Raw genomic sequence first — 27,890 nt, forward strand, 5'->3', positions numbered from 1 at the left:
TCAGAGATCAAAAATCATTACAGCAAAACTGCAGCACAACAGACAACGGCATTCTTAAATTTCCTTTATTAAGATGTCTTAAAGAAATAGGGGGTTTTCTGCATAGCTCAGTCGCAAAGCTCTTAAAAACCCTGCAAACCGATGAAAAATTTCATTTTATTTCTAAATCTGGAGTGTGCTGTGGGGTTTTTTAAGCTAGTCCACACTCGTAGGAGCATGAAAGCATGGTATTCGCACAATGATAGACAGTTGGGATTGGAAGGCACCTCTGGGGATCATCTAAGTCCAGCCTCTCTGTTCAGAACAGGGTCACACATGAAGTACTATAGAAAGGTGCATAATTATTCTAGGCTTAATTATTTACATGTCTTCTTTCCCTCCTTCTGAGAAATAATGACTTTAATATGCAATGATTTAATCTAGCTGTAGCAAGCAAAAGTTTTACGACAACTTCAACAGTAGCACTGTTAATGCTGTCGCAGTCTTTGAAATGCAAAACAAACCCTTATGGAGGGGATCAAAAAAATTTGGTAAGAAGGTTTCAAGTAGAACCAACTGGAAAGTTTCCATCCAAGCTGTTCGCTCTCAGAGAACACAGACTCACCAAAACAGAAATAGTCTGCAGGGAATATGTCGATTTAAATAAAGACTTCAAATCAGACACCAAGGATAATTTCTCTTAAAAGTGATGGGTTTTTGCCAACTAACCCATCCAAAATTCTTCTCAATCTACAACACTGAAACTTGGGTCAGTGACTGGGTCAGGGACTCCAGAAGCCACTTCCAACTCTGCTCTGCAGGACACTGCAGGTTTCCAAACCCCTTGAACACCCTGCAAAACTTGACAGCTACATGCAGAAAACCAGAGTCTGAAAACAGTTTCTGTATTATTTCTGCTGAGGAGCCAGGAGCTACAATTCTTGGGGTCCAGGCTTAGTCTTAATGCTCTCAAATCGATACATCATAAGATACCTTATTCATAAGAATAAGCAATTTTACCTGTGCTGGTATATGAATCCATATTGCAGGATTAAGGAGAACATAATCACACAGCTGCTTCAGCAGGGGCACCCCATTGTGTAAGTTGCTCAGGTATTTCGAAAAGGCAAGGCAAAGTTCTAGTACAGCTCGGGTAACATGGGCTTTGGAAGACTGTAAAAGAAGGCCGGCTTAAGGAACAGCCCTGCAACAGTCTAGGAAAAGTATTTATCTCCAAAAAATTCAGCATTACTGTAAGACATCAAGAAAGACCTGCTTTACCTTTTCTAGGCTATATCCTATCACAAGGAAGCCCTTACAGGAAAGCATCTGTTCTTGCATAGCAATGGAGTTCTTCAACAACTCCATGATGAAAGCCAGTAAAGTAGAACTGGAAAATACAATGTTTTATTAAGGAAAAATTTTTAAAGGGTTACAATTGAGACAAAGTACTAACAGTTCCATCACACAGCCCAGAGATACATTTAATGTGTTTAGACAAAGGCTCAGATCAGAATTTTTAAAACAAAAAGCAAGACTAAATTTTGAAAGCTCTAACTTCTTGCTTTTAATTAACGCATTTCTATCTTGAAAGTCTAGATTCTGAGATAACCATGCAATAGCAAAGTTCTTCTGAAAATACATTCCGAAAATGCAGAAAGGCAACAGTTAAGTGTGTACTTCCCTCTGCTTCACTTACAAAATTCTGCAAGATCAGTAACCAATGCTATTTCACTTCCTACTGCTTTCAGATGAGCAGATATTGGTGATATTTTTCTAGACACAGATTTATTATTGGTTCAAGCTAATTCAAGTCTGTGTTGCTGCCAGAAGGAACGTTCATGCCACTCCCCTTATGTCACAGAACTGGGGCCTACGAACCCAGACCTTAGCCAGCTGAAAAGTCCTCTATTGCTGGGCCAGTTTGCAACTAAATCACATCCCTGACTCCTCGCACAGATCCCAAGTCTGATCCAGCTCAAGGGAGGCCCAGGAATGTACAAATGGGCCAAAGGAACATCATGACCACCCCATCCTAGCAACAAGATGTAGATCATCTTTAAACAGTCATAAAACTACAATTGCAGTGAAACAGAGCAAACTTAACCAGGTATTAAAAAAGCAATCCCTTCGCTTTTAATACTACTCTAATTAGGGAGTTCCACCAGTTTCTGTGCCTGGGTGTTCAAAAGTTGGACTGAGTCAAAACAGAGCTGAAACCAGAGGAAAATCCCAGCAGTAACACTGAAGAACAGTATCTTCCAAAAAGCCTGCAGGCAAAAAAAACCATAAAAAATTCCAAGGAATAACTTCAGGTAGCTGAAAAATTCATCCTTTCTGGAGTTGCTCTTGAAGCTTTCCCCGTGGATTTTCTCCATCACAGGAATAAGCTCAAGAAAATTGTCTGTAATTCTGTTACATAGAAAAATTGTGAAGTAGAACCTTGGATTCTGTGTGAACCTTCATAGAAAATTTGGTACAAATGAACACTTCTCTTTAAGGTCCTGTTCTGTAAGAAGGCCACCTTTTTGTTGTTAGACATAATTCATCTTTGCACAATACAATTGAAACCACTACACCGCTTATTGGAGCGTGAGGTAATTTCCCTAAGAAGAAACAAAGAACAGAACAAAGCAAGCACATGCACTCACCAGACAGTTGTGTCAATGTGGTCCGATGAATATTGCCTATAGTCTAACTGTGCAAAGAGAGGGAAAAGTACCTGTACTCCTCCAATGGAGTGCAGGGCACTCTGGATAGAATGTGTTAAGACTGCTTTCACATCCTGACAAAGAAGAATTAAGAAATATTTAAATCTCCTGCAGAAACTCTTCAAAGATTTGTTAGAAATAGTTTGAAATGTCTTCCATATAAAAATTGTATTTACTATCAAATAAAACAAAATGGCCAGAAGTACAAACTGGCTGCCACAGCCACACTAAATGGCCAAGTCTGGCTGACCTACTGCTTTAGATACAGTCTACAGTGTAGACCTTCAGATGAATATACAGGAGGTGGCTTGCAAACTCTAAAACAAATCTTTAGTAATAGAGAAGCTCTAGAACAGAACACATGAAAAGCTTCTGATAAAATAAAAGATTACGGTGTTCAAAGCATAGGGAAGAAAAGGGTATCATCAACAGGGCAAAGGATGGGAGATAGGTAATATCTGTAGAGGAGTGAACATATGTCAGAAATTAGGGATTTTTTTTTTAAAAGTTAACACAGTCTTTGTAATACTGACTTTTTTTACGTAGTCACTTCAATAAAATAAACTTTTTTTCCCACAGTTCTTGTGCATCCACATTAATTCAACAAACAGGGGAGGCTGTAGCGGGGACAACCAAAAAATCCCAACCTATCAGCAGTTCCCCATCTTGACCAAATCCCTATAAAACTTGATTTTTAGGTTTTTCAAACAGAAATCATTTGTACCCTACAAATCGATGAAAAAATTGTAATACCTGCAGCATGAGGGCATGTGGTGAATGAACAAAAATAGAGGGGTTATCCTTAGGGGATGACTCTAGACACAGCTGTGCATCTGTAGCCCTTGGATTGTACATAAAAGCAATAGCACTGGACAGTTTGCCATCATACAGTAACAATTTGTGATGTTCAGCAAGGAAGAGATCACTTTCCGCCTTGAATTTGAATGTTCCCTGGATTGGGGAGCAGGGTTGAGGAAGGGAAAAAGAAAACAAACAAACAAAAAAAAAATATACACACATTGAGAATATGGTTCAGAACACAACTATTGCCAAAAAATGATTACAACGTTGCTTCCTCAATCTAGCAATATTTCAGAAAGAAGGGGTCTCATAAGAACATTGACTCAACGTCAGTTTTACAGAGTTAGAACTGCAGATGGTTTTTTTTTGACCCCTGAAGAGTGACATTGCCAAAATGGTGGGTAATGTAAAAGAAACACATTAGCCAGGAAACAAAATGACAGTCAGCAATGTTCACTCAGAGGGAACTAATAATTGAGGAGCAGACAGAATAGGAACCATCTTTTTAAGCGTATGTTTGTACAGCTGCTAGGGAATAACAGTCTTCAATTAGTGCCCCTCAGGCTATGACAAAACAAATAATAAATCACTGCAACAAAACTAATCCTCAGCACTAACTTCACACATTAAGAAAACTGACTAGCACAATCAACTATAAAGCTACATTTCTAAAACAAATACATCATACTTGATTTACAGTTTTCAGCCTCAATGAAGAAGAGCCTAGCCAGAGATAACAGTGTTCTCCCTCTCCCTATCACCACCGTGGAAATTTTGAGAAGAAACAGGAACACAAATCTACTTTTTATAAAACATTAAATAAATTAATTAATGCTGACTTATAGTTTGTGAGGTGATACATAGGCATATAGAAGAAACATGAAAGAGTTTCATAAAAAGATCACACAGTAACAACATTTTTAGAGCAACACTGAAGCGTCACAACATTCCTAAAACCCATCATAAAGGAGTCTTATCGGAATTAAACTTTGGAAACTTCACAATCAGTTCTAAAATACCTTATAACCTAGGCCAAGCTGATAAATGGCAAAGATCTGAGCAGCGTTGAGAGCCTCACTAAAAAGGTAAACGGATGTCATTTGCCCACAAAACACTCGATTAGCATCTGCTGTTTCTGAAGAACCCAGGAAACATTTGTCAAATGTCTGAAAACGAAACAGAACCCAGTAAGAGGGTTTAATCTAGGCTACACAAGCAAATTATGCAAAGAATATACATATTATCAGGGAATATTATTTTTACATAAACAAGCATTTGGGGGTCTCAGCGGAAATAAATTTTAAGTTCCGAGACTTATAAAAATCTACTCCTCTACCAACAAGTTATTAATTTTGTTTCTTTAAAAATGCATTGAATGGAAGACATTTCTAAGAAAATGGCAACAGATATCTATTTAATCCATCAAGACAGTCAACTCCAGGTATTAGTATACAGGGATTACTTACATCGCTGGTATTGACAAACCATGTTATTTCTCCGTAAGACGCCAGTTCCCCGTTCACATAACATCGAAGTTCACTGTTCTTCCAGCGGTTATAAATGTGCACTATAGTAACCATGTACCACTAAATGACAAGAAAACAATTGATACAATTCTATAGACACTTAAAGCAGATCATGCATTAAAGTGAGGCACATTCAACTATTTATGTGAACTAAATTTAAACTGAAAGATTTATTTTATTCAGAAAAGATTAAGTCATTGGTGAGTTTTCTCGCATAACTATGTCAAGGGATAATATGCCTTTTTTTTTCCCCACAACAAAAGTAGACACAGAAGCTTAAAAGACATTTATGGCACAAAACTCAAAAAATCTTCATGGCAATGCTGAACCAAATTTACACTGAAACCACTGTGCAAATAAGCTTTCAGTTGAGTTACTCTTAGCATGATGGACTACTGCAAACGTCGTCATTCCAAAGAACAAGGATGGCTCCAGACTAAAGACTTTCAAAGGCTGTGCCTGTCAAATTATCACAAACAGAATCCATATTTACAGCAAGGGATTACTGATAAGAAATTCCTAAGGAGGCCTGTTCTGCCACAAAATGTTTACACCAGCTGCTCCAGAAACATCAGAACATCGAATTGAAAAGGAATTATTGTCAACATCACATAATACTACTAAATAGGCAAGCAAGGCTTGAACATCCATAATAACCAACTCATATTTTAGTTCTGACATTTAAAAAGATACATAAAGTACCAAATGCAAGGAGACTCTTTTCCAGACAACCTGAATGAATATAAAGTGTAACATTCAAGAATTAATCTGTTCTCCCACATGTACAACCACCAAACTCCTATTAATAGTCCTAGCTTGATTAGGAAAACAAAATGTGGGGTTTTAATCATGCTTTCTTAAAATAACACTGCATTTGTCCACATCAAGTAAGTAATGACATAAAGAGGAGCCTTAGCAAAACTCTTTAGGAAAAGAAGAGGGAATGTCTGGAGGTGGCAGAAAACATAGTATAAACAGAGAAGGTGGGAGAAAAGAAAAAAACCAAAACGTTAAGTCATGGAACTTTCAAGCTTTGTATATGTACTAAGAATTCTCAGAGAACTCACACAAGTCTCACAAATCCATAAAACTTCTGATAAACTGCATTTTCTACCTCTTATTATACACAAGTAAAATTCCAAAGAAATAAGAATTTAGAACACAGATTTGTTTTGCTCATTCCGGTATAACTGCTCTTAGATAAGCCTAATTAATTACCTACAACACTCCCCCTAGGTGACATTTTTAAACTCATGAAATCTGTTTGAAAGATTTTTATCATTTTTACTCACCTTCTGTGGCTTGAAATCAAATTTTACACAGTGCTGGAAACCTTTTCCCTTCGATTTTATGGATGTCACAATCAAGCAGCCTCCAACAAAGTGAGCAGAATAACCGAGTCCTTTGTTTGTTCGAAAACTAACAAATTAGAACAAAATCAGCACATACACAGATGGAAGCAGAAATTATTGAACAATTAATAGAAACTGAACATCAGAAATACGGTTTTACATAATACTCACCAATATAAGTAAGGCTTATCCTTATCCACATTGATATTATTTACAGGATCCATTCTTAGCCAGGTGTGGAAAGTAAACCCATTCTGGTATGGCCACTTGGCTATAGGAGGTAAGGCAATAGCCTGAACAAAGGAAAAGTTATTCATGCAGAAAGATAAACGTCAGAATACTAAGGGTATACAACTGAAGATATACACTACAGATACACACTACAAATGTGTACACAACAAACAAGTACAGTCCCTCTATAGTAAAAAAATCTGGCCTAACTTCTGTGTTTTTTGTACTCCATTGTGAAAATATTGAATTAACCTAAATATTTAAAAACTGCTCTTTATATATCAAAAAATATTACTATTAGGAACCTATATTTCAGAAACTAATTGCTTCAGTGGAAGCCTTACAGCAGAAAAACCTCCTCAAAATGCAAACTCAAGTTGAGTTGGGTTTTGTGGTAACCTGACAGAATAATCAGATTCATGAACTTATTTTCACATAGTGTTGGTACTCAGGAAATTAACTGATTATGAAAAAGAAGCTGGCCACAAAAAGACAATCCTATACATTTCACTTCAGATTCTTTTCTCTCTTGAAACCCATGTCTATGTAGCCTTCCAGTTAGAATATCACAGACTTATAAACTTCCTTAAAAGAAAGGTAATACAATCCCCACCAGCCCAAATGTTTATATCAAACACCATGTTAGCTCACAAGCTCTTAAGTTATAAACTGTGTGGCGGAGCCCTTTGTGTCGAACAGTGGAGTTTTACTGTGTGGAGTCTTTTGTTTGGTTAGGCATTTTTTTTAACATTACTATTAACTTTCTACTGTTTTGCTGCACAGATTTGCAATACACACTTCAACTAAGACTGCCATAAACTCTGATCAAAGATGCTGTCCAGATAATCAATACCAATGAACAAAAAACATCAAAGAAGTTGAGTGTCGCCAGACTCCTTATTATGCTCCCACGCTCCATTCAGCTATCCCCATCCAAACAAAATGCTATAAATCCTTCTCTATACCAGTTAACTAATCAGTCTGCATGTCTGAGCCCAACTTTTGAGAACAGGTAGCACTATCATTTAGTTTAACTCGCAATGGATCCTGGAGTAACTATATTAAATACTTAATTTCTGAGACTTCCTAATTTAAAAATATATAAGAATGTTCACATTAAGGTTACTGAGGCACCTCAGTATCACATACAGTTCAAGTATTCAACAATTAGAAGTTAAATACAAAACCAGAAGGAACAAAAATATGTCTGTCTATTGCCAAGTTCTACTGCATATGATAAACATATACTGAAGAAGCATTTTTCTAGCAGTCTGCATTTTTCAGTCTCAAGTTTTCATTCCAAAAATATTATGTCATCAAGTTGGTGAAATTTAATCTCAAGTCAGCAAGGCAGAAAGATAATGGGTTTATGTGAAGAAAACTGGAGTCATCTAAGTCTTATTCAAATTCTTATTCAGAATTAAGCATGAAAGTTTGAAGATACGATTTCATCCTAAGATTTTAGGAGAAAAAGAGCTGATACACTAAATTCCTACAGAAAGTTCTGCACAGCGTTTTCCAACTATCTATTTAGTTTCAAATTCTCTTCCAAGTGAACACCATAGAATTTGAAAATGAACCAGTTACCTGAACAATTACGAGAATTGTTAAATTTAATCCTCTTTCAGTATTATTCAACATATACATGTCTTGGATCCATATTTTCTCAGAGAATTCTTATAAATAATATACATTTTTCTCATCACCTGATTATTAAAAGAACTAACAAATGGTCCAAGTATGGCCACTTCAAGTTCAGCACTTCCCATGGTTTCACTAGCAAAAGTTTCCAGATGTAAGGCTGTGCTGGGTTTGCGTGGCAAGTCTTTGGTACCTGGGGGGCTACAGGGGTGGATTCTGTGAGAAGATGCCAGAAGCTTCCCTCACGTCTAACAGAGCTAGCTCCAAGATGGACCTGTTGCTAGCCAGAGCTGTCCTATCAGCAACGTTGGTAACGCCTCTGTGATAACATATTTCAGAAGGGGAAAAAAGGTGATGCACAACAGAAGATGGAAGACAGGAGTGAGAATACATGAGAGAAACAACTCTGCAGACACTAAGGTCAGTGGAGTGGGAGGGGGTGCTTCAGGCACTGGAGCAGAGATTCCCCTGCAGCCCATGGGGAAGCATATGGTGAAGCAGGCTCTCCTCTTAACGGTGGAGCAGATCTCCACCTGCAGCCCGGAGAGGACCCCAGGCCAGAGCAGGTGGATGTGCCTGAAGGAGGCTGTGATCCTGTAGGATGCCCATGCTGTGGCAGGCGCCTGGCAGGACCTGTGACCCATGAATCACAGGATCATCTGGGTTGGGAAAGCCCTTGCAGCTCCTCCAGCCCAACCATGACCCTCCCCCTGACCGTTCCCAACTCCCCCAGATCCCTCAGCGCTGGCTCAGCCCGACTCTTCAACCCCTCCAGGGATCCCGGGGACTCCCCCCTGCCCTGGGCAGCCCATTCCAACGCCCAACAGCCCCTTCTGCACAGAAATCCTTCCTCAGAGCCAGCCTGACCCTGCCCTGGGCAGCTTGAGGCCATTCCCTCGGGGCCTGGCGCTGGGGCCTTGGCTCCAGAGACTCATCCCCCCTCTCTGCCCCCTCCTGGCAGGGAGTTGCAGAGGGCCAGGAGGTCTCCCCTCAGCCTCCTCTTCTCCAGACTGAACCCCCCCAGTTCCCCCAGCCGCTCCCCAGCAGACCTGTGCTCCAGACCCTGCCCCAGCTCCGTTGCCCTTCTCTGGCCACGCTCGAGTCATTCAATGGCCTTTTTGGGGTGAGGGGCACAACACTGAACCCCCTCACCGAGGGGCGGCCTCACCAGTGCCGAGCCCAGGGCTCAGATCCCTTCCCTGTCCCTGCTGGCCACGCCAGTGCTGATACAAGCCAGGATAGCGTTGCCCTTCTTGGCCCCCTGGGCACACTGCTGGCTCCTGTTTAGCCAGCAAAGAAGAGGAGCCCACACTGGAGCAGCTTTTCTGGCAGGACTCATGACCCTGTGGGGGACCTAGGCTGGAGCAGTCTGTTCCTGAAGGACTGTACCCCGTGGGAGGGACCCACACTGGAGCCGTTTGTGAAGATCTGAAGCCTGGTGGGAAAACCCCACATGGGAAAAGTTCATCCATCTCCAATGCACAAGATCCCATGCTGGAGAAGGGGAAGAGTGTGAGGAGAAAGGAGCTGCAAAGACAATGTGTGATGAACTGACGGCTACCCCCACTCCCCATCCCCCTGTGCCACTCAGCAAGAGGAGGTAGAGAAACTGGGAGTGAAGTTGAGCCCAGGAAGAAGGGAGGGGTGGGGGGAAGGTGTTATAGCATTTGGTTTTATTTCTGATGACCTTACTCTGATTTGATTGGTAATAAATTAGTTTCCCCAAGTCAGGTCTGTTTTGCTCCTGAGAGTAACTGGTGAGTGATCTCTCTGTCCTCATCTCACCCCACAAGTCTTTCATTATATTCTCTCTCCCCTGTCCAACTGAGAAAGGGGAGCGATAGAGCAGCTCCATGGCATCTGGTGTCCAGCCAAGGTCAACCCACCACAAAGTCACTCTCACACAAACTGGATACTAACACAAGCACCGTTCCCACAGAAATATGGGAGTGAAAACAGGCAGATTCTCCTTGCAAAAAGATTTAAGTGAACCAGTCTGGGGAAAAAAAAAAAAAAAAAAAAATCAAAAAGCACCTCATTTATATCTGTTACGTAACAGTATTTGTCCTTCTGTAGTGATAATGCACCTTCATTATAAGCATGATTTATTTAGGCATAACGTAGGTGTCAGGCAGAGAAAAAAAATCTGGTTAAATACATCTATGACAATGACAGATGAGATGAAAGAACACCACAAACAAAAATAACTGGTGGCCATAATAGAACAACAAACGAACAAGAGACTTAAAATATCTACATACTGCAGCACTTTTTCCTGGAAAGTTGAAGAAGGCATCAGGTCCATACTTCTGAGGCATGTGTCTTAACACAGACAATAACTTCCCAGCGTGTGGTGGCTGACAAAGAAAATTATTATACTTGTAAATAAATAACATGCACCTATAAGAAAGAAAAGACTGTATACACACAAAAAATGAATTTTGTCACATTTTAAAGCTTTGCACATGGTTGAGTAATACTCTGCTAGGAGACTTAGCACTTTCAATAAACAACATTAACAAAGAAACATGGGTACCTTCATATAATACCCAGGGAGTGCACTGAAATACAATTCATTGGATAACTAAATTAAGGGCTTAAAAGGCCAGAGCCACTTTCATGCAGCATAAACTAAACTGACCCTGAATACTCCTCCCTCTATCTGTTCATTGCCACCAGTGCTCCCGTGTGTGTGTATTTGCAGTGAGCTAAGGGAAATTAATTGATCCAGCTGGAAAATTAATTTCAGAAAGAAAAAAGCAAACCAATATTCAGTTACAGCAGTTTGGGATGGTGGCTGTGTGAAACCTGTGCCAGCACAAGGAAGCTGGGGAATACCTAGCAAAGGGGAGCGGGAGGAATCAGCAGACAGGACTATTTTCACCAGGACTACAGTCATATACTAGATTCAGGGGGTTTTGGTTAGATATATCCCTTCATGTAAGTCCACAGAGAAAGATTCAAGTCTCATGGGTGGTTTGGAGCACCTAAACGGAGTGCTCAGTGTGGATACTTCACACTTCCCCACCACCACCCTAATTCCACACTGACTTTGTTGCAATACTCAGCGACTATAAACTCCAAATCAAGCATGGAAGTTCACAACAGAAGTAGAGCAAATACTGGTCAGAGTGACAGGACAGTTTTGTGCATTTTTTTTTTTACTGCTTTAAAAATAGATCTGCCGGGAAGTTATGAACTACTTCTACGGTTCTGATCTTTTCCTGAAAGGGCCTTTTTCCCCTCTTGCCGGCAGCCACCCTCTGAAAACCAAGCACTGCGTGATCCATTACAAGTATTTCAAATGTACCAAAATTACAGTCAGATAAACAGTGCTTCATGAATCTGAATTAAAATTGAGGAGGGAACACCAAGAACTGCTTAGATGTCTTCAGCACTACAGAATTCAACTAGGTAACCTGTGTTGTGGCCAAAGACTTTGTATCTTTACAGCACTGCTGATTTTAAGATTTATGGAGTTGTGCAACTCCTTAGTAATGCAACTGTGGCATTTTTCTCTTCCTTTCCTCTGTATTTAGTTTTTAATAAAGAAAGGAAATTAAATGCAAATAGCACAGACAGGAAATGAAAAAGTTAATGTTACAGAGACAACTTTAATTCATCTAAGCTTAAATATACTCTGCATGTTCAATTATTAAGTTTAAACCCTCTGTTAGAGTTCAGTGGTTTTATTTGCACAAGTTAAGATCTCCAAAGTTATTTATTTCAAAGGGTCTTTTAAAATTTGCTATATTATTTGTGCATACTGAATACTTTTTTTTTTTAATTCTTTGAAGTCAACAGAGACACCATGCTACCTTTTCTCTAAACTAGGCAGAGTATTTAGAGATAAAAAAGAGCTGAATTACAATTCAAAGCAGGTAAAACAATTGTTTAAAGTTTCCAATTCCAGCAAACAATTTGGTGTTAAAGAAAACTTTATCTGGTGACCTCTACAACATACACATTTTTGCTTTAGGGAAAGAGGTTCTCTACAGTAAAAGGAGACCCTCTTCTCCCCTTCTAGTTCACACAGGAATAGAAGAAATCACGTAATATGATTTTTTAGCTGGAGATTACTGCCTTCATTTCAATTTCATTTCATCTCACTTCCCTATCTAGATAAATTTTTTTCCAGTCTTCAGGTAAAGAAGAACAATGTGAAAACAGGAGCACATTGAACTGCATATGTACACTTTTTTTATTTCTCTTTTGTTAAAAAAAACGAATCCTTTTTCCTTCAATTTCACATAACTGGATTTACAAAATTTAAAACATGTGCATAAAAACACTTGCTTAGAGAGACACCATATTATTCTCAGGTATTCAAAAAGACCAATCCAATCCACAGATCCATGAGGAAATTTAATTTCATCGCTATCCTACTCTCTGTATTTTAATTGCCTGTAAGTAAAAAGATTCATTGATATAATTCCAGAAAGCATCCTGTATTTCTTGGTACATTTAAAATTTGTTGATTATAAAGCTTATCAAACAGCCTTTTAACTTGAGAACATTAGGAAAAATATAAACAACACTAGAAAAATGGTTTCAAGTTTGTTTTCTTTTACCCATCTCCCTTTTTCTCCTTGAAGCTTGCTGAAGAACAACTTTAGCTCTCGAACTGTCAAGTTATAACTAGCCAACACACCCAGCATATCCACCAAGAGATCTGAAAAGGAAAAGAACAGCAATATAATTACTTAATGAAATGCAATGTCAAATTTTCTATCATTTAATATGCCTTTCTACGAGATTTTACGTAAAAGGAATACAGTGTGGGTCACACGCTGGGTGAAACTGTACCTGCAATCATGTTGTCAGCTCTATCAATCCTCTTGAGCACTTGCTCAACGAGCCCCACTTCCGTGCAGGCCTGTAGATTGCGTATACTTTTCTTCAAGATTGCTGTAAACATGCTCCACACCTCAGCCTGGCAGGTAATGTCACACTTGTCCAGCAAGTCTACCATGCAGGTGATGCCCTCTCCTTCTTGGATGATAAAGTTCATTTCCAAGTCAAAGTGGCCCCCAACAAGCTATCGGACAAAAGATTTTTTTAAAAAAAAAATAATTTTAATATAACATTTAATACAATTGTCTTAATGTATCAAAGTACCATTCCACATTTAAAGTCATTCATTCGGCAAGTAGAAAGCTGACAAAGACATAAGCTAAAAAACCCATAATGAGGCCAATATCAATATATCAAGTCTTGTTCTTCCTCTGTTTCAAGTTGTGTTGAGCAGCTTCAACAAAGGTCCCCCTGAGGTGGCACTTCCTATGAGACAATTCCTGCAGAAGAACATTCGGGTAGTTTAAGATACAGATGTCCTTAGCTGCCCCACACAGCTGAAAAGTGAAGAGATCAGGTGAGCGTTCCAAAACAAGCGAGAGACAAGTCAGCCAAGGCGGTTTAAATGGCCTGGAGTGGCCCTAAAAGCGCCCCTTCACGTGTGCTTAACACTCTTCAAATAAGAGGGCAATTCCAGACAAAAGAACCCGAGGCACATCAGAAATATTGCCACATATAAAGCTGAGCTAAGAGTCATTCCTGAGATACTGAATAAAGCTGGTTAAGTGTTAACTGCCAGTTGCGTTACTAATAGGAAGCAAAGACTTATTATACTTGCAAGAATGTGAAACAGCAGCATTGTCTGAAGCCTTTGACTATGCTTTGGCTCAGGCACTTGAATCTGCAGTATTTCGGGTCTCCTAGATGCAGGCTTTGTTTGAACACACCCTAACTAACCACACATGCACGTTCCAAGGAGGTGGAAGGGGAGCACACATTTTCATTTGTGTACTCAATGAAATAAAAATTCCAGCTGAAGGAAAGACAGATTGTACTACCCTAACTCCTCTGCTCCAATTCCCACCCTCCACTTTTTAACCTTCTCTGGGACTTAACAACTGTATTAAACTTAATGCTTGTCGAAACACCCATTATATACCAGCATGCAAACGGGAAATCAGACAGCATTGACTCAAACGATCAGAACACACTTATGATCAAAAGTATTTCAGCGCATTCTCACTTCTACAAGTTTGTCTAACGAAAGACATTATTTCTGTCCTACATGGTGTGCGTTTCACAGGCTTTGACCATTAATAGCTTCGGTACTGTCACTTGCCAAAGTCATACCATGTCAAAACTGCCAAAAATGCATATACTAACTTGCTTCTGTATTAGCTCCAGCACCTTCTCTCCACTAGTCAGGATCTGCAGATAAATGTACCCAACAGAACAGAATATACACTCTTCATTAACTACTGGAATTACCATACATTTTTCTCAAGTGTCTAAATCTTGTCACTTTGAAGAAGCAATCTTTGGTCTTCCGGGCATAAATCAGTAATGCCAACCACCACAAGAAGCAGAGAAACTTACTGCTTTTATGACAGAATAGACAATGTCTCGTGGCAACAATTTCTAAACAGTAATTTACACTTTTCCATTTTCTCCACTCTTGGTCATGAAAAATAATTATGCAATTTACTATCAGGTGCTTCCTTAATATCTAGGGAAACCGCAGGAACTGAATGGGGAGACTTGAATTATATTCCCAGCTTCTCTATATCAACTCACACTGTCAACTCAAACAAATCTATCAAGTCATTATCGTTGTCCAAGACTCAGTTTTCCCCTTCCACAAGGCAGAGCAGAGGCCTACCTCGAGAAAGCTCTGTAAGGTAGAATTCAAGGGAGAACGCTGAGCAGAATGAATTAACACAGAATTCTCCCAAAACAAATGCAAAGGAAAGTAGTACACAACCCTTAAAAAAAAAGCCTGAACAAAAGATTTGAAATGACAGAACCAATGATAAGACATTATTTTCCACTGAATTTATCGTCCTCTGCAAAACGGAGGTACTCCTCAAGAAGCCACTCTCTCTCTCACCACCAAGGTAAGAAACAAAGACAATACTGCATTCCGTGTACAAACAGAATAGCTGAAGGTTAAACTCTAGCCACAAAACACCTGCTAATTCTGAACAAGAAATTCAACTCCTTATGCATTTGGTTTTAACTATCAGTCAAGCATCAATTATCACACCAAAACCATATACGGCATCTAGAGGTGACCTTACCTTCACCCTATAGTCTACACCACCAATCTTTCATTTTTGGCTAGATACACTATTATCAGTAACCACCCATCCAGGAAGCTGTCAAATTAGGTTTCCAATCTAATCTGCAAACATAAGCATTTCAGCAAGTACATTCTAGAAATAATATGCTATGGTGGAAATAATTACCATTTTAACATTTCCTTTAAGGGAAAGTGAGGACAAAAAAAAACCTGACAGAGAAAGCAATATACCAAAGGCAGAGTGCAGTTGATGTACTATATGTATGCATACCCATTAGATACACATAAGCACCCACACACCCCACAGTATTTCATATTAACCCTTTCTAATGGTGATTTGAAACTGATCAACCTTCAAAACACAAATTTGTTTCCAATGACAGGGATCATAATCCAGGTCCATGCATTGGCTAGTTATTATCTGAGCTGCAGTAATGGCTGTGCACAGCAAAATGTAATCTTCCCAAATGTCACAGTAAGTTATGAATATCTGAGCAGCTTAATGCACCTTACTAGCCATGAAGTGTGAGAATGTAATCTTATTACCTTTTTTATGGTTGTATTTTTTTGAATAATGTAGCCTTTGAACTGATGTATAGTCTTTCCTTGCACTTTAGCATGATTTGGTCTCCTGTGTCGCACAGTACATTTTTCAAAATTCTCCAATTCAACGTATTTTAAGTCCTATGCTGAGCTGCATAAACAATCTTTATAGCAACCTACAGGGTGGCATAACGTTTTCTTTCTTCAGCACCTAAGTATAAGCTTACAGAAATGGTTTTAAAGTGCAGTATTCAAAGTGTTCAAATACATCCTCACAAATTTTACATTTTGCCAGTTATATTTACCTTTGAAAAAAATATAAACTAAACCAATAACTCAAGCTTTTTGGTAAAATGTTTCTACATTTAGCTGATTGAGAACAGGGAGAATACTTTACAGCAATTTCTACCTAGACAGTGTGTGATTTTTTTCTTTTTCCCCTTAGAGATCCAAGGTAACAAGAAGTCAACATAATAGAACTAATTTTAAGTGTAAAATAGCCCTACCTCACTTCTAACTAGAAATAAAAAGCAAATTTAAATACATGAAACCTGTCTTCGAATGAACCTTTCATCTAACAAAAAATGAGAGAAGTGATATAAAGATATAAAAGAGATGATACACTCTTCGGGTGAGCAACGTCCAAACTACAGTATGCAGAAAATAGCTCAGAATAGACACAGTCAAGCTCCACTTTCCACAAAAAATCATGATCTAACTATTTATCTAATTTAAAGTAATTTCTTCCAGTGGCAGATAAAATATTTCAAAAGCTTGTAAGACAATGTGAGGAAAAGTATTTCAATGAACTATAACAGATAAAAAGAAATCACCTCCAAGACCACAATGAACATTTCTCCTGGAAAACCAAATTGCCTGTACTTCAGAGAACTATAGTGCTGGATCTCCATAGTTTTACCTCAGACCTCCAAGAAAGACTTCACTTCTACAGAGCTTCCTCTTCCTTCTGGTTACTAGACAACCTACACATCAAGACAAAGGTCCTTGTTTTGTTCCCTAAAGCCAGGATGAAAGAACTGCTAACCAAGAAAACTGTGACCTCCCTCTTCCTCAAGATGCTCATTTTGTAATCCCAGAACTGTTTCTTCAGTATGTTCAAAACAAGTACGGACAATGCCTGTCCAATGGAAAATGCCCATCCCGTGAAGAAAAAAAATGCAGTCAAATAGGCCAGCTCTGTCTCAGCAGACATTTTAAACGCTTATACTTAACAAGAACCAAAGCTGTGTGTACAAAGCTGCTAACTGCCAAAAATCTTCTGTATATAAGACTATGGTACTTATACAAGACAAACATCAAGAAAAATGTGCTGAAGCTAAACCACTTGCCATTTCAACAATTAAAGGTTGGATACACCCTGCATTTTACCTCTGTCCACAAAAGAGCTATGTTATCAAAACAGTCCTGTTCCTTCTGCAATTTTACATGAGGTCAATTAACCCAAGGTGAAAAAAAGAAAAAAACAAACAAACAGAATAACTCCCATCTTTTTCATCCCTCGATGAAGAAACATGAACACAGCTTCTGGAGACCACAAACACAAAAAAGATGGAATTCATTTTAGCCGTTGTGCTTTGGAGTAACAATAAACAATATTCTTTGCCTGCACTGACTCTTATCTTCCACCAGAGTAATAACCCACATCCTGAACTCCATCCCCTTTCACATATTCAGAAACTCAAAACGAATGTATTTTTGATGATCAATGCACGCCAAAGATTTGGGAAGAACTAAAATCTCTTTAGGGCAAGGATCTCATGGGATTGTGAGTGATCCCAAGCCAGTCAAATCCCCTGACGGCACACAATAAAAAGTCAACACCATGGTACACATCCTGGGTGGGATAAAAAGATGGTTCTTACTTGGGAAGGCCTCTACAGACCAGACAAGGAAAAAGGTAGGGAAAAATAATAAATAACTCATACATACTAAATTGCAGCAATCCACTCTCTGCCACTCACCCCCCACTTTTCCATGCAGTCTTTTTTATCACTAACACAACACTTGGAGGTGAGAACATATAAAAACACAAGTCCTAAGAGGAGATGTGGTAGGAAAGCCTACTGATAGTTTGGATAAGCATATCAAATAGTGACATTAGCATGAACGTCAAGTCAGTGAAATCATGACAAACAGGGCTCAGGGCCAGGGAGGTTACAGGGAGGCAAGAAAGGGACAGAAAGCCTGGATGTCAACCTTTTTTTCTTCAATATATTGCCACTATATCAGCTATAATGCAACCAGAAAAACTAGACAACACACAAAGAACTGTGGGAAGACCCACTCATGAAAAGCAAGGTCATAACCTTCCAGCAAGACCCAGATGATTTAAAGCCACTTGCTATCTTAGCAGTAGCTCAAAGCTTAAAGTAACATGAGACCATGAATATGCAAGTGAACACTGACTCTTTTCACAGAAGGAAAGATTCTACTCCGGCCTCTTCCATAAGCATCCTCTTTAACCTTGCTCCAACTTTGGACCAGCCTTCTGCCATGTTTAAAAAAAACAAACCACACCCAAAACACCACACACAACAAAACAATCAGACAAAGAGCAAACAAGTATTTCTTGAGCAGAAAACCACACTTTTCCTGCTGATATCTCAGGCTGAAGTCACCTGTTTCCCCCCATCCAACAGTTACATTACAAATAAAGAACACTAATAGTACTCATTTTCCAAGGGAAAAAGGATGTTAAAGACACACAAAAAAGTAAATTGCCTTCTTGTTTAGCTGCTTTCTTCTCCTGTTGCTAAGTTTCTAACAGAGCCTACACTTTCATTTACCCTTCCCAAATAGAAAGGTCTGTGTTAACCAGGCGTATCAATTAGTGGCATTGCACAACAACATTGCACCCACTTTCACCTTGATGCTTTCATACGATTCTGTTCATTACTGTATTAATACTGAGCAAAGCTGGATCAACTCAGGAAAAATCATTCCCACTGCCTCCATTCATAGTGATGCAACCTGAATGTTCTCTATTCTAATAAAACCCTTCGAGCCTGTCTCATTTGTAAAACTGCTTAAGAGTAAATTTAACAAGCACCCACAAGGTGTTAAGAGTCTACTACTGCCACCTAACGTTGTCTCTGAAACAGTTAGGCCAGCATTAGGTATTTTTAATACAGTGCCTCAGCACAGTATCTCTCTCCCTCCCCAAGACAGCTTTATATCAGCAGCTTATACCTCATGCTCTGTCACAACGAAGAAGAAAGCTCTATCTCCAGGAAATAAGACTGGATAAGATTTCAGAATAGCAGAAAAGTTTACATTTCAGTATTGGTTCATATAAAACCGGAGTTTCTTCGACTTCACAACTAACTACAGGAGGAATAAATTTTACCCGATTTCCACAGGAAGAGTAGCAAATATCTCCTAGGCAGTCAATCTGACACATACCACAGTTCATTAAAAAACCACCTCATCTTTAAAAAGGCACTGAACCATGTCTATGTATAAATTAAAGTGATTCTCTCAGCCAAAATAACAAATGTAAAAAAGCAAGATTCTTGTCCAGGCAGGTACAATAGATCTGAAGCATCTTTATGGTGGCACATTTACCTATGGGTTTCTCCTTCTCTACAGAAGGGGGTAAAAAGCCCCAGTTTCAAAAGATAATTATGCTGTAATCAATGATGCTGTATTGACCCTAGCTAATAACCTAGTATCTTCACTCCGCTTGTAAGCATTTTTACACCAAATTAGTTTGCTAAAGACAGTTAGTTCAGTTTGTAGTGTGCAGCTGAAGTCCCAGTGCAAGCAGAGCAATACAAGAAGAATTAGCTCTACACAATGTTTTTAAACACAGGAAGAGGGAGAACAGCACTATCAATTTCAAATTTGATATATTTTGGGTTTTAATCTATTTTAGAAAAAGCCTTTAGAAATTTTACGTACATACCAAAAAATGAAATTCAATCCTGTAAAGTGAACAATCCCAGTTTTAAGCTAAATGATCTAAGTCAAATTTCATGCTACAAAACCCAACAAAAGACCAAAAGCTTCTACATTTACTTTATCAGTTTGGTGTCTGTTCCAAAAAATGATCTCAGTACAAACTGTTCAAATTAAAAACAAATACCACGCTGGAACTCAACACAGTTAAGCACTCCACACCACCATGCACAGTGCTTCTGTCTTCCCTTCTGGAAATTCAACAGATTCCAAAAATGAAAGACACAGACAAGTCCAATATTAGGAATTTTACCCTCCTCTTAATGACCCACCAAGAGATGGGACAGCTGATATAAAAAGAAGATTGCCAAGACCATGACACAAAGCACGAGTACTAGGGGCCCAGGGAACCACCCCCCAACACAGACCCAGCAGTGGATATGCCCAGCAAGCCTGCCAGCCATTGGACAAGTTCGGAGAAGAAACCAGGAGATGGTGCAAAACTGATTCACTACCAGCTCTTGTCTGAAGCACGACACTGAGCATTGATGCCCTTTGCTCCTGAGGACTACAAGCTTTATTTCCAGACCCTGAGGAAACAAAGGACTACACCAAGCTGGCTTTTTGCAAATCAATTTCCAGACAAAAATTTCAACACACTCCAAATAGTGTCTAAAGGCATATTTACAAAACCTGGCAGCTTTTCCAAGGTTGGCTTCTATTACAGATCTCAACAGATATTAATATAGATTATATCTAAATCCAGCTGAAATTCATATCTTTCCAGTATCCATATTAATAGCACTAATTCTGCACTTGTTTTTATTAACTTTTTTCAGTGTACCTTAACCTGAGGTACTGTTTAAGACATACAAGAAAGATATGACTCCAAGAGATGGTTTAATAATATGCAAATTTGTAGCTCCATACAGGAAATGAAACATCCTAAATCTTTACATCACATCAGATTCATATGTGCATTGAAAGCAAATAAATCATTTAAACCATGATACAGAGAACCTTTTTAAATTTGCATTTATCTACTGTAAATACTGCCATGTTCTTTAATAGCTTGCTAGTGCAATCTTAGCAAACTAATGATTTATGGGTTTGACATTTTAAAAATCAGAAATCTGTCATTTTATGACATCCAGTAGAAAGTCAGTTCGAGTTACATTACTCTGAATTTAAACTCAAATACATGAAACACACACAGCAAAGCACTGTACCATACTGTCCATTTCATTATCCCAGTACTTCCCTCCCTAGCTATACTTCTAAAAGTTATCTAACATTTTTATTTGTATTTACAAGAATATGAAAAATAGATTTTTTTCAGGATCCAGACACATGTAACTTCATCAAGGACGTAACTTTTTGTCAAGCCTGGAGATACCACCCATCAGCAAACAAACCCAATCCACTACACACTGAGAAAAACAGACTGCCCATACCTCAGTCGCCAAGCTGCACAGGTCTGCATCCTGTCCTATCTTAAGGTAGAGATCTTAAGGAAGGAGCCCCAAAGATAACATTTCTAATATCATATGAATCAACAACAAGTTCCGAGTGGGGAGCAAATCCTACAGTCAGGATGACTTTACAGAGAATGCCCTGCTTGTGCTTACCTCCACCAGTCAGGACACTTCACATTGTATGCCACGGGCAGAAGCAAAGTCTTTCTGCCTATAGGCCAAATCGGAAAAAAAAAAAACCAACACAACCTCAACTATACAACACTAACACCATACCCGAGCAAATATAACTGTATTTACACATAATTAAAAATAAGGGTCCACATAGGTTAAAATGGGCAAAGTAGATTGACTCCCTCTGCCAGAGAATAGAGTCTTCTCTTGCAACGACTAGCGTAAGAAACAAATTTTAAGGCTAATAATACATTTGGATACACCTAAAAAAACACTTACCTGGCTTTCTTGTCACTAAATTACCTTTTCTAATCTGCTTAGTATTCAGCATCTGGAAAACTAACAGCTTGCTTTTTTTTTTTTTTCTAATAACAAATACAAAAGATTACCAAAGATATCTGGCTTCCTTCAAACCAAACTGGTGTGCAAAGACAGTAATAATATTTCAATAAGAAAGCATTTTAAGATACTTCCTTTAAATGTTTAGTTTTACTAACAATTCAAATAATTACTGAATTTATTTCAATTTGACAAGGAAATCACAAGCGTAGTAATCCCCTTCCCATTATAGAGAAGTACAAACAATTACACAATTATATTTATGTATACCACATACACTGAACAGGAATACTTCTAAAAATATATATATCCACAACATGTTACTGATGTACAATAATATATTACATTTGACCTTCTGAAAATTGCAGTTTCCTAAGCTAAGAAAACTATAAAAAAGGTAAAGTAAATAATTCTCAGAAAGTCTCCCAGTGCCTCCAAAGTGAGGTACGTGGATCCCAGGGGGTGTGCAAGACAATCCTCTGGGGGGCAGAAAGAAAATACTTTTGCACCATTACTAAATAAAGTCTTAAAAATAGTTTTTATTTTATCTTTATCTCACCCTTTTTAACTTCTACTTTTGTATGGTTTATCATGTACATGACAGACTAATACTGCAGTACATGTATACAATTTATAAATAGTTATATGTTTATATACATTGATTGGGGGTGCCTACATATATTTACTGAGGGGGTGTGCACTCAGAAAGGTTTGATGTAGAGAACAGACAATAAATCCCAATATTATTCTACAGAAGCAAGACATCTGACTGGTATTTGACAGCGGATTGGGAGCAGAAGGGGGGAAGGAAACCACCACTCTACGATATCTGAAGTTTTCACCCTGCAAGTCTTCCTTCACATGACTTTAACTTTCGACTTAAATTGGATATCTGCTTTATAATACTTGAAAAGTGCATTATTAAAAAAAATGTTTAATAATGGAATTCTAGGAGTAAAACAAGGTTATGAGTTTATTTGAGGAAACACGTTTCAAAGTGGTTTGCTAGCTTATAGAGACTAGAGGATAACAGTACAAGCAAGGCAGAAAGGCAAAAGGAACAAAGGAAATCACAGAAGAGGAACAAAACAGAACACATTCCAAACATGGAACTGTGTTAGAATAGCAAAGAATAACCTTACAAGAGGAATAAGATGAAGATCAAAAAGTCAAGAAAGAATAAAGGGTGGAGTGAATGATCAGTTTGCTTATAAAGCTCTGGCAGGTTTTATGAGATTCAGCAACATAACGTTAAGTATTTCCTCTCCTACTGAAAGTCGCAGCCCTCGTGTAGCACATGCTAAAAGTAAATGTGTGCCAGCTCCTCAACTGCCATCACACTTCATAGCTCAGCAGATGAGCTGCAGACTCTTTCAGCACAACTAAAGGCACCGGGTTACAAATTCCAACAGAAACCAAGAACCAGCACATCTGTTTCTGTCATTTCTGATGCTGCCTCGGTCCAGAACAACTGGAAAACACTGCACTTGCCTTCTCAAAACTGGCAGCGATTGCTGTCACAGTGCAAGCAGAGACAGGTAAGAGTTTGGATGTAAGTAGTACTAAATGACATACTACAGTAAGCCTAATACTCAGCTTTCCCCGTTGCCATTTTTTTAACTTTCTGTAGCCGTGATCAACATGGAATGACCATTCAAATGATCCTGGCTTGAAAAGAAGGGTGCCTAGAATAAATAACAGCCCTTCATTTATTCTTACCAAGAAATTACCTTTTTTTGCCTTCAAATTCCACGGATACCCTCCTCCAAATATGCCACTACATTGTTTAGAGTTTAAAAAAGCTATATACTCAAAGACAGTGCATTAAATAATCAGTATATTTACAAAAGAAAGCACAAGACTCAAGTGGCTCAAGTGGTATATCAAAACGATTAAGGGATTCATTTTCTTACCAAACAGCGAATCAGTAACACCTGACTGAGCTCAAAGACCCACTACCAGCACGGGAGCTCAGTTCTGCTTTTTGATCTAAGCCATGTCCACACCAAGAAGTTTAGCCAGCACATCCATACTGCTCACAGGGGCAAGAGCCAAGGCAGCAATCACACTCTTCACTCACAACCGTGTTCAGCCAACCTCCATCCACCTGGGCTTTTGTAACTGCAAGACTGCCATTGCTAAACTGATGATTTCTACTAACTACACCAGAAGAAATAGGTAATTTTTTCTAGCCCGTTTTTAATTTTCTTTCTCTCAATTCCCACAAAGCAATACTGAAAGCAATGACAGAAATGTGACTCTGCCACTTAACATTTGTTACAAGTGACTTAGGTTTCTACATTTCCAAAAACATTTTAAAGCTTTTTTTTTTTTTTCCTCCTCTGATTTGCCACAACATTGTTTTCTGTTTGGGTGGGTTTTTTTCCCCCTAGTACAGAAGCTACTACTATTACTCTAAAGCTCTAGACCGCCTTGATTTGTTTCTGTCCCTTTTCTCAGCATACAGGCAATGACTGAATGGAAATTGTCTCCAAGGAATAGTTACAACAATAAAGGAGAGGGGGGAAAAAACAACACCCCCACACAAGCCAGACAAAGACTACTAGTGTTGCATATGTTATCACTATTGCCTACAAATATACGCCCCTGTTTATAACATCCCCACTCTTCTCCTGGTAAGTTCTTCTCCTAATAAATTCCAGTTGTTCTTTTGGTCACCTTGTATGACAACTCTTCTCCCCCTTGGCTTTTTCCATTTCCATAGAAAACAGTGTAACTCTGACTTAGCTATACAACATCTGCCTATACATTTAGCTAGGCAGCTCTACCCATCCCGTTCACACCACGGTTTCCCAATTCCTCTGGGAGAGCCACCTCCTACAGAGGCCAGTGTGCAATCTACTTATGCAACACGCCATATGCACAGAGGGGGATTATGTTATCACAGAATCCCAGAATCATCCGGGTTGGGAAAGCCCTTGAGCTCCTCCAGCCCAACCCTGACCCTCCCCCTGACCGTTCCCAACTCCCCCAGATCCCTCAGCGCTGGCTCAGCCCGACTCTTCAACCCCTCCAGGGATCCCGGGGACTCCCCCCTGCCCTGGGCAGCCCATTCCAACGCCCAACAGCCCCTTCTGCACAGAAATCCTTCCTCAGAGCCGTCTAAACCTGACCAACCAAGCTCATTTAAACTGTTGACCAGAGCTGCAATTGAAGTTAGACCTAAAAAGACAAAAGCATCCTCCATTAATACAATTGCAAACTATGTTCTGATTTTTTAAATTTTGCAATCAATTACTACCAACAGCAACTCTCAGGTATTTTTCAGAAAACCTGGCAAGACTCCTGCAGTTTAGACTGGAGGAAAGCAACAACTGTTAGGAAAAAAGGGTTTTGAATTACAGACCAAAGCAAGCATTTAGCCAGTAAAGCTAGCATTTGCTAAGACTCTGCCTCCAATATTTTTAACTTTAAAAGCATTTTTTTAAACACCAACTTCAACAGATTTGTCAAAAGTTCTGACAAAAACACAGCACTAATGGGGTTCTCAACATTCCCCCATCAGCACTTCACATCATGTATTCAGACTTCTGGGGCAAAAAGGCTTGTTCCAGAATTACTACACTCATAAGGATTTAAGAATTTAAGAAGGATGCTTAAACACTTTCCCCACTCCAATCTGAATAAAAACTAAATTATTACCCAGGAGTGATAATACACATAACCCAAAAAGGCTACATCCAAATAACGTAGGAGTACGTGAAATGGTGTTCCTTAGAATACTCTTTTCTCTGTGAAAAGTGTGATTAACTGAACAATAAATCTTGCTTCAGTGAGACAGTGAAGGAAAGAACATCTGCCACTATGAAAAGCTACTCAGCTTGAACACAAAGAAAGTATCATTATAAAAGGAGAGGATAATGCCATCAAAATGAAGAACTGTATAATCTTTTTCACAAAATCTTCTATTTAATTCCATATACAAATTATTTTTCCTCTTTTCTCTAAGTAGTAAAAGCCCATGATAACAAAAGAGCAAGTAACCACCTTCCCAGTTTCTTAAAATCTGTCCCTCCTATAAAAATAGTATTTATTTACTAAAGTTTCAAAGAAAACATGTATCATAGTCATGGACTTTGTGACTGCAAGGGTAACTACAGAATTTAGAAATAAAAAAACCTCTGGAAGTCATAGAGGATTTCAATATTTTTTCATCTGAACAAATAGAAAAATATCTTCAGCTTATCACTATACCATTTTGATTTAAATTCTAAATCTGGAGATTCAGTGAAGCCTCTAACAGAGGAATTATTTTCTTTCCTTCTACTGACACATTATCTCTAGAAATAAAGTTCTGCCAAGCAAATCCAGCACTATGAAGAATCACAGATGCATTCCTCAATGTTTATCAAATCAAGCTCTTCCTAACAGTGTTTCCTATGGTTTTCCACACATGTAAATATTTACTTATAAAAAATAAAGACTTCCCAATACAACAACAGAAAAAAGTAATTACCACAAAAATCATGAAACAAGAAACAAGTTTCAAGACAGCGACGTGATAACATCATAAACTGCAGTCTCTTAGGTGCGAAGCCAAAGACTGGCACAAGTATATTTATTATCTCACGCTTCGCACAAGTATATTTATTATCTCACTGCAAATATCAGAACGTCTTGAAATTCATGAATACATGTGCCTTTAGGAGGGGAAATGAAAGAAAAAAAAAAAAAGGGGGGGAAGAAAACACCCAGAAGAAAAGCTTTTAATCTTAAAGTTTGGTTTTCCTTTCCATCAGTCTACAAATAACCTTTTGTCCGGTGTAAGTTTGGAGAACAAAGCCGAAAGAGCAGTACTAACTACATCTGTCCTAGCAAAAAACCCTGGTGTGTACAAGCATACTCTTCTCCACAGCTCTCCATACTTTTTCAAGTAGAAAACGTAGCTGCAACTTCATGAGATTAAACTACCATTAAAGTTATACCAACTTCATCTATACAGTAAGCTTTAGTGGGCTTTTTTTTTGGTCAAAGATTAAGACATATGGCACTGTTACAAAACTCCAGAGTTCTTACAGTGCACATCTCTGTGTAAGGCATATCCAAACCCCTGGTTTCTTTCACATCACACATTCATCTAACTTCAAGTACATTCCTCTACACCTCTTAATTCTGCAACAAAAGCATACAGCTCCCCATATTTGTAGTCTTCCACTCTTCTGTTTCTGCACAAAAACCATATATTTTAAAAAATTAGTCATTGGATCAGTACTATTTCTGTTGCAGTTTTGGAATTCAGAATATTCTTCCCAATGCCAAGACAAAGGCAAAAAGAAGTTTCCTGAAACTTACAACTCCAATCTTTTCCCAACACTCTGGAAAAACCAATTACAGCAGGGAAAAGAACGCAGCTAATTAAAACTGATACCATCATTGCCACATTTTCCGCTGCTCACTATTGACTGACTGATGAACTTGGCCAAGATAACAGCCCTGGTTTCCTGCCATATTACCAAGGAGACATCTGAGGACCCTACAGCTTTTAGACTCTTCAGTTTTGAAAGAGTTGCAACATGTGCACTGAAACTGCAATCCTTTGGACTTCCAAACTCCCAGGCCAAACAGCTGCTCTGAAATCCAGAGTTCAGAGCTTCAGATTGCCTGGGCTCAGTCTCTTGGAGACAGGAACAAAAAGCTCTGCAAAAAAAAGAACTACAAAAGTTTCTGTGCTTTTAAGTGATCCATCAGATCAGCTGGCACAAAATCACAGAAGGGTTTGATGACACCGGTAACCCTGTCAGAGAGTCATCACACATTTTTTCTCAACAGAAATATTTCTTTTTGTTAGAAAAGTCAATTCATCAATGGCTTGCTTCATTATAAAACTCTTCTGTGAAACAGTGAAAAAAATTCATGAATGGCTGTCACGTATTTAATTTCTATACTTGAAAAAGTGGAAGAATCCACAGTCTCATCTGTACTACTAAAAAGTTAAAATAGGCATAGCAAAAATCAATTATTGCAGTAAGCGATTTTTTTCACATCTACACCATATCCTGTTGTAGGGAGGTATTACTAAAGGCACTTTTTTATAAAGTGAGGATGGTTTACAATGGTTAAAAACAAACCTACATCAAACTTGAGAG

The 27,890-nt window shown here is 38.7% G+C and overlaps 1 protein-coding gene across 1 annotated transcript in view; it reads right to left on the reverse strand.

Moving 5' to 3' along the window:
• The window catches only part of LRBA (LPS responsive beige-like anchor protein), a 414,576-nt gene that overhangs the window by 358,626 nt on the left and 28,060 nt on the right, over positions 1 to 27,890 (reverse strand). The window contains exons 2-12 of the mRNA XM_074905922.1: positions 13,048 to 13,279; positions 12,813 to 12,913; positions 10,503 to 10,598; positions 6,541 to 6,662; positions 6,310 to 6,436; positions 4,958 to 5,077; positions 4,511 to 4,657; positions 3,444 to 3,641; positions 2,631 to 2,764; positions 1,261 to 1,369; positions 1,000 to 1,152 (exon numbers count right to left, since the gene is read on the reverse strand). Of these exons, the coding sequence (XP_074762023.1) occupies positions 1,000 to 1,152; positions 1,261 to 1,369; positions 2,631 to 2,764; positions 3,444 to 3,641; positions 4,511 to 4,657; positions 4,958 to 5,077; positions 6,310 to 6,436; positions 6,541 to 6,662; positions 10,503 to 10,598; positions 12,813 to 12,913; positions 13,048 to 13,279 (1,539 nt within the window). The remainder of the gene's footprint in view (positions 1 to 999; positions 1,153 to 1,260; positions 1,370 to 2,630; positions 2,765 to 3,443; positions 3,642 to 4,510; positions 4,658 to 4,957; positions 5,078 to 6,309; positions 6,437 to 6,540; positions 6,663 to 10,502; positions 10,599 to 12,812; positions 12,914 to 13,047; positions 13,280 to 27,890) is intronic.

This window comes from Athene noctua, chromosome 4 (genome assembly GCF_965140245.1).
Source record: "Athene noctua chromosome 4, bAthNoc1.hap1.1, whole genome shotgun sequence".
NCBI lineage: Eukaryota > Metazoa > Chordata > Aves > Strigiformes > Strigidae > Athene > Athene noctua.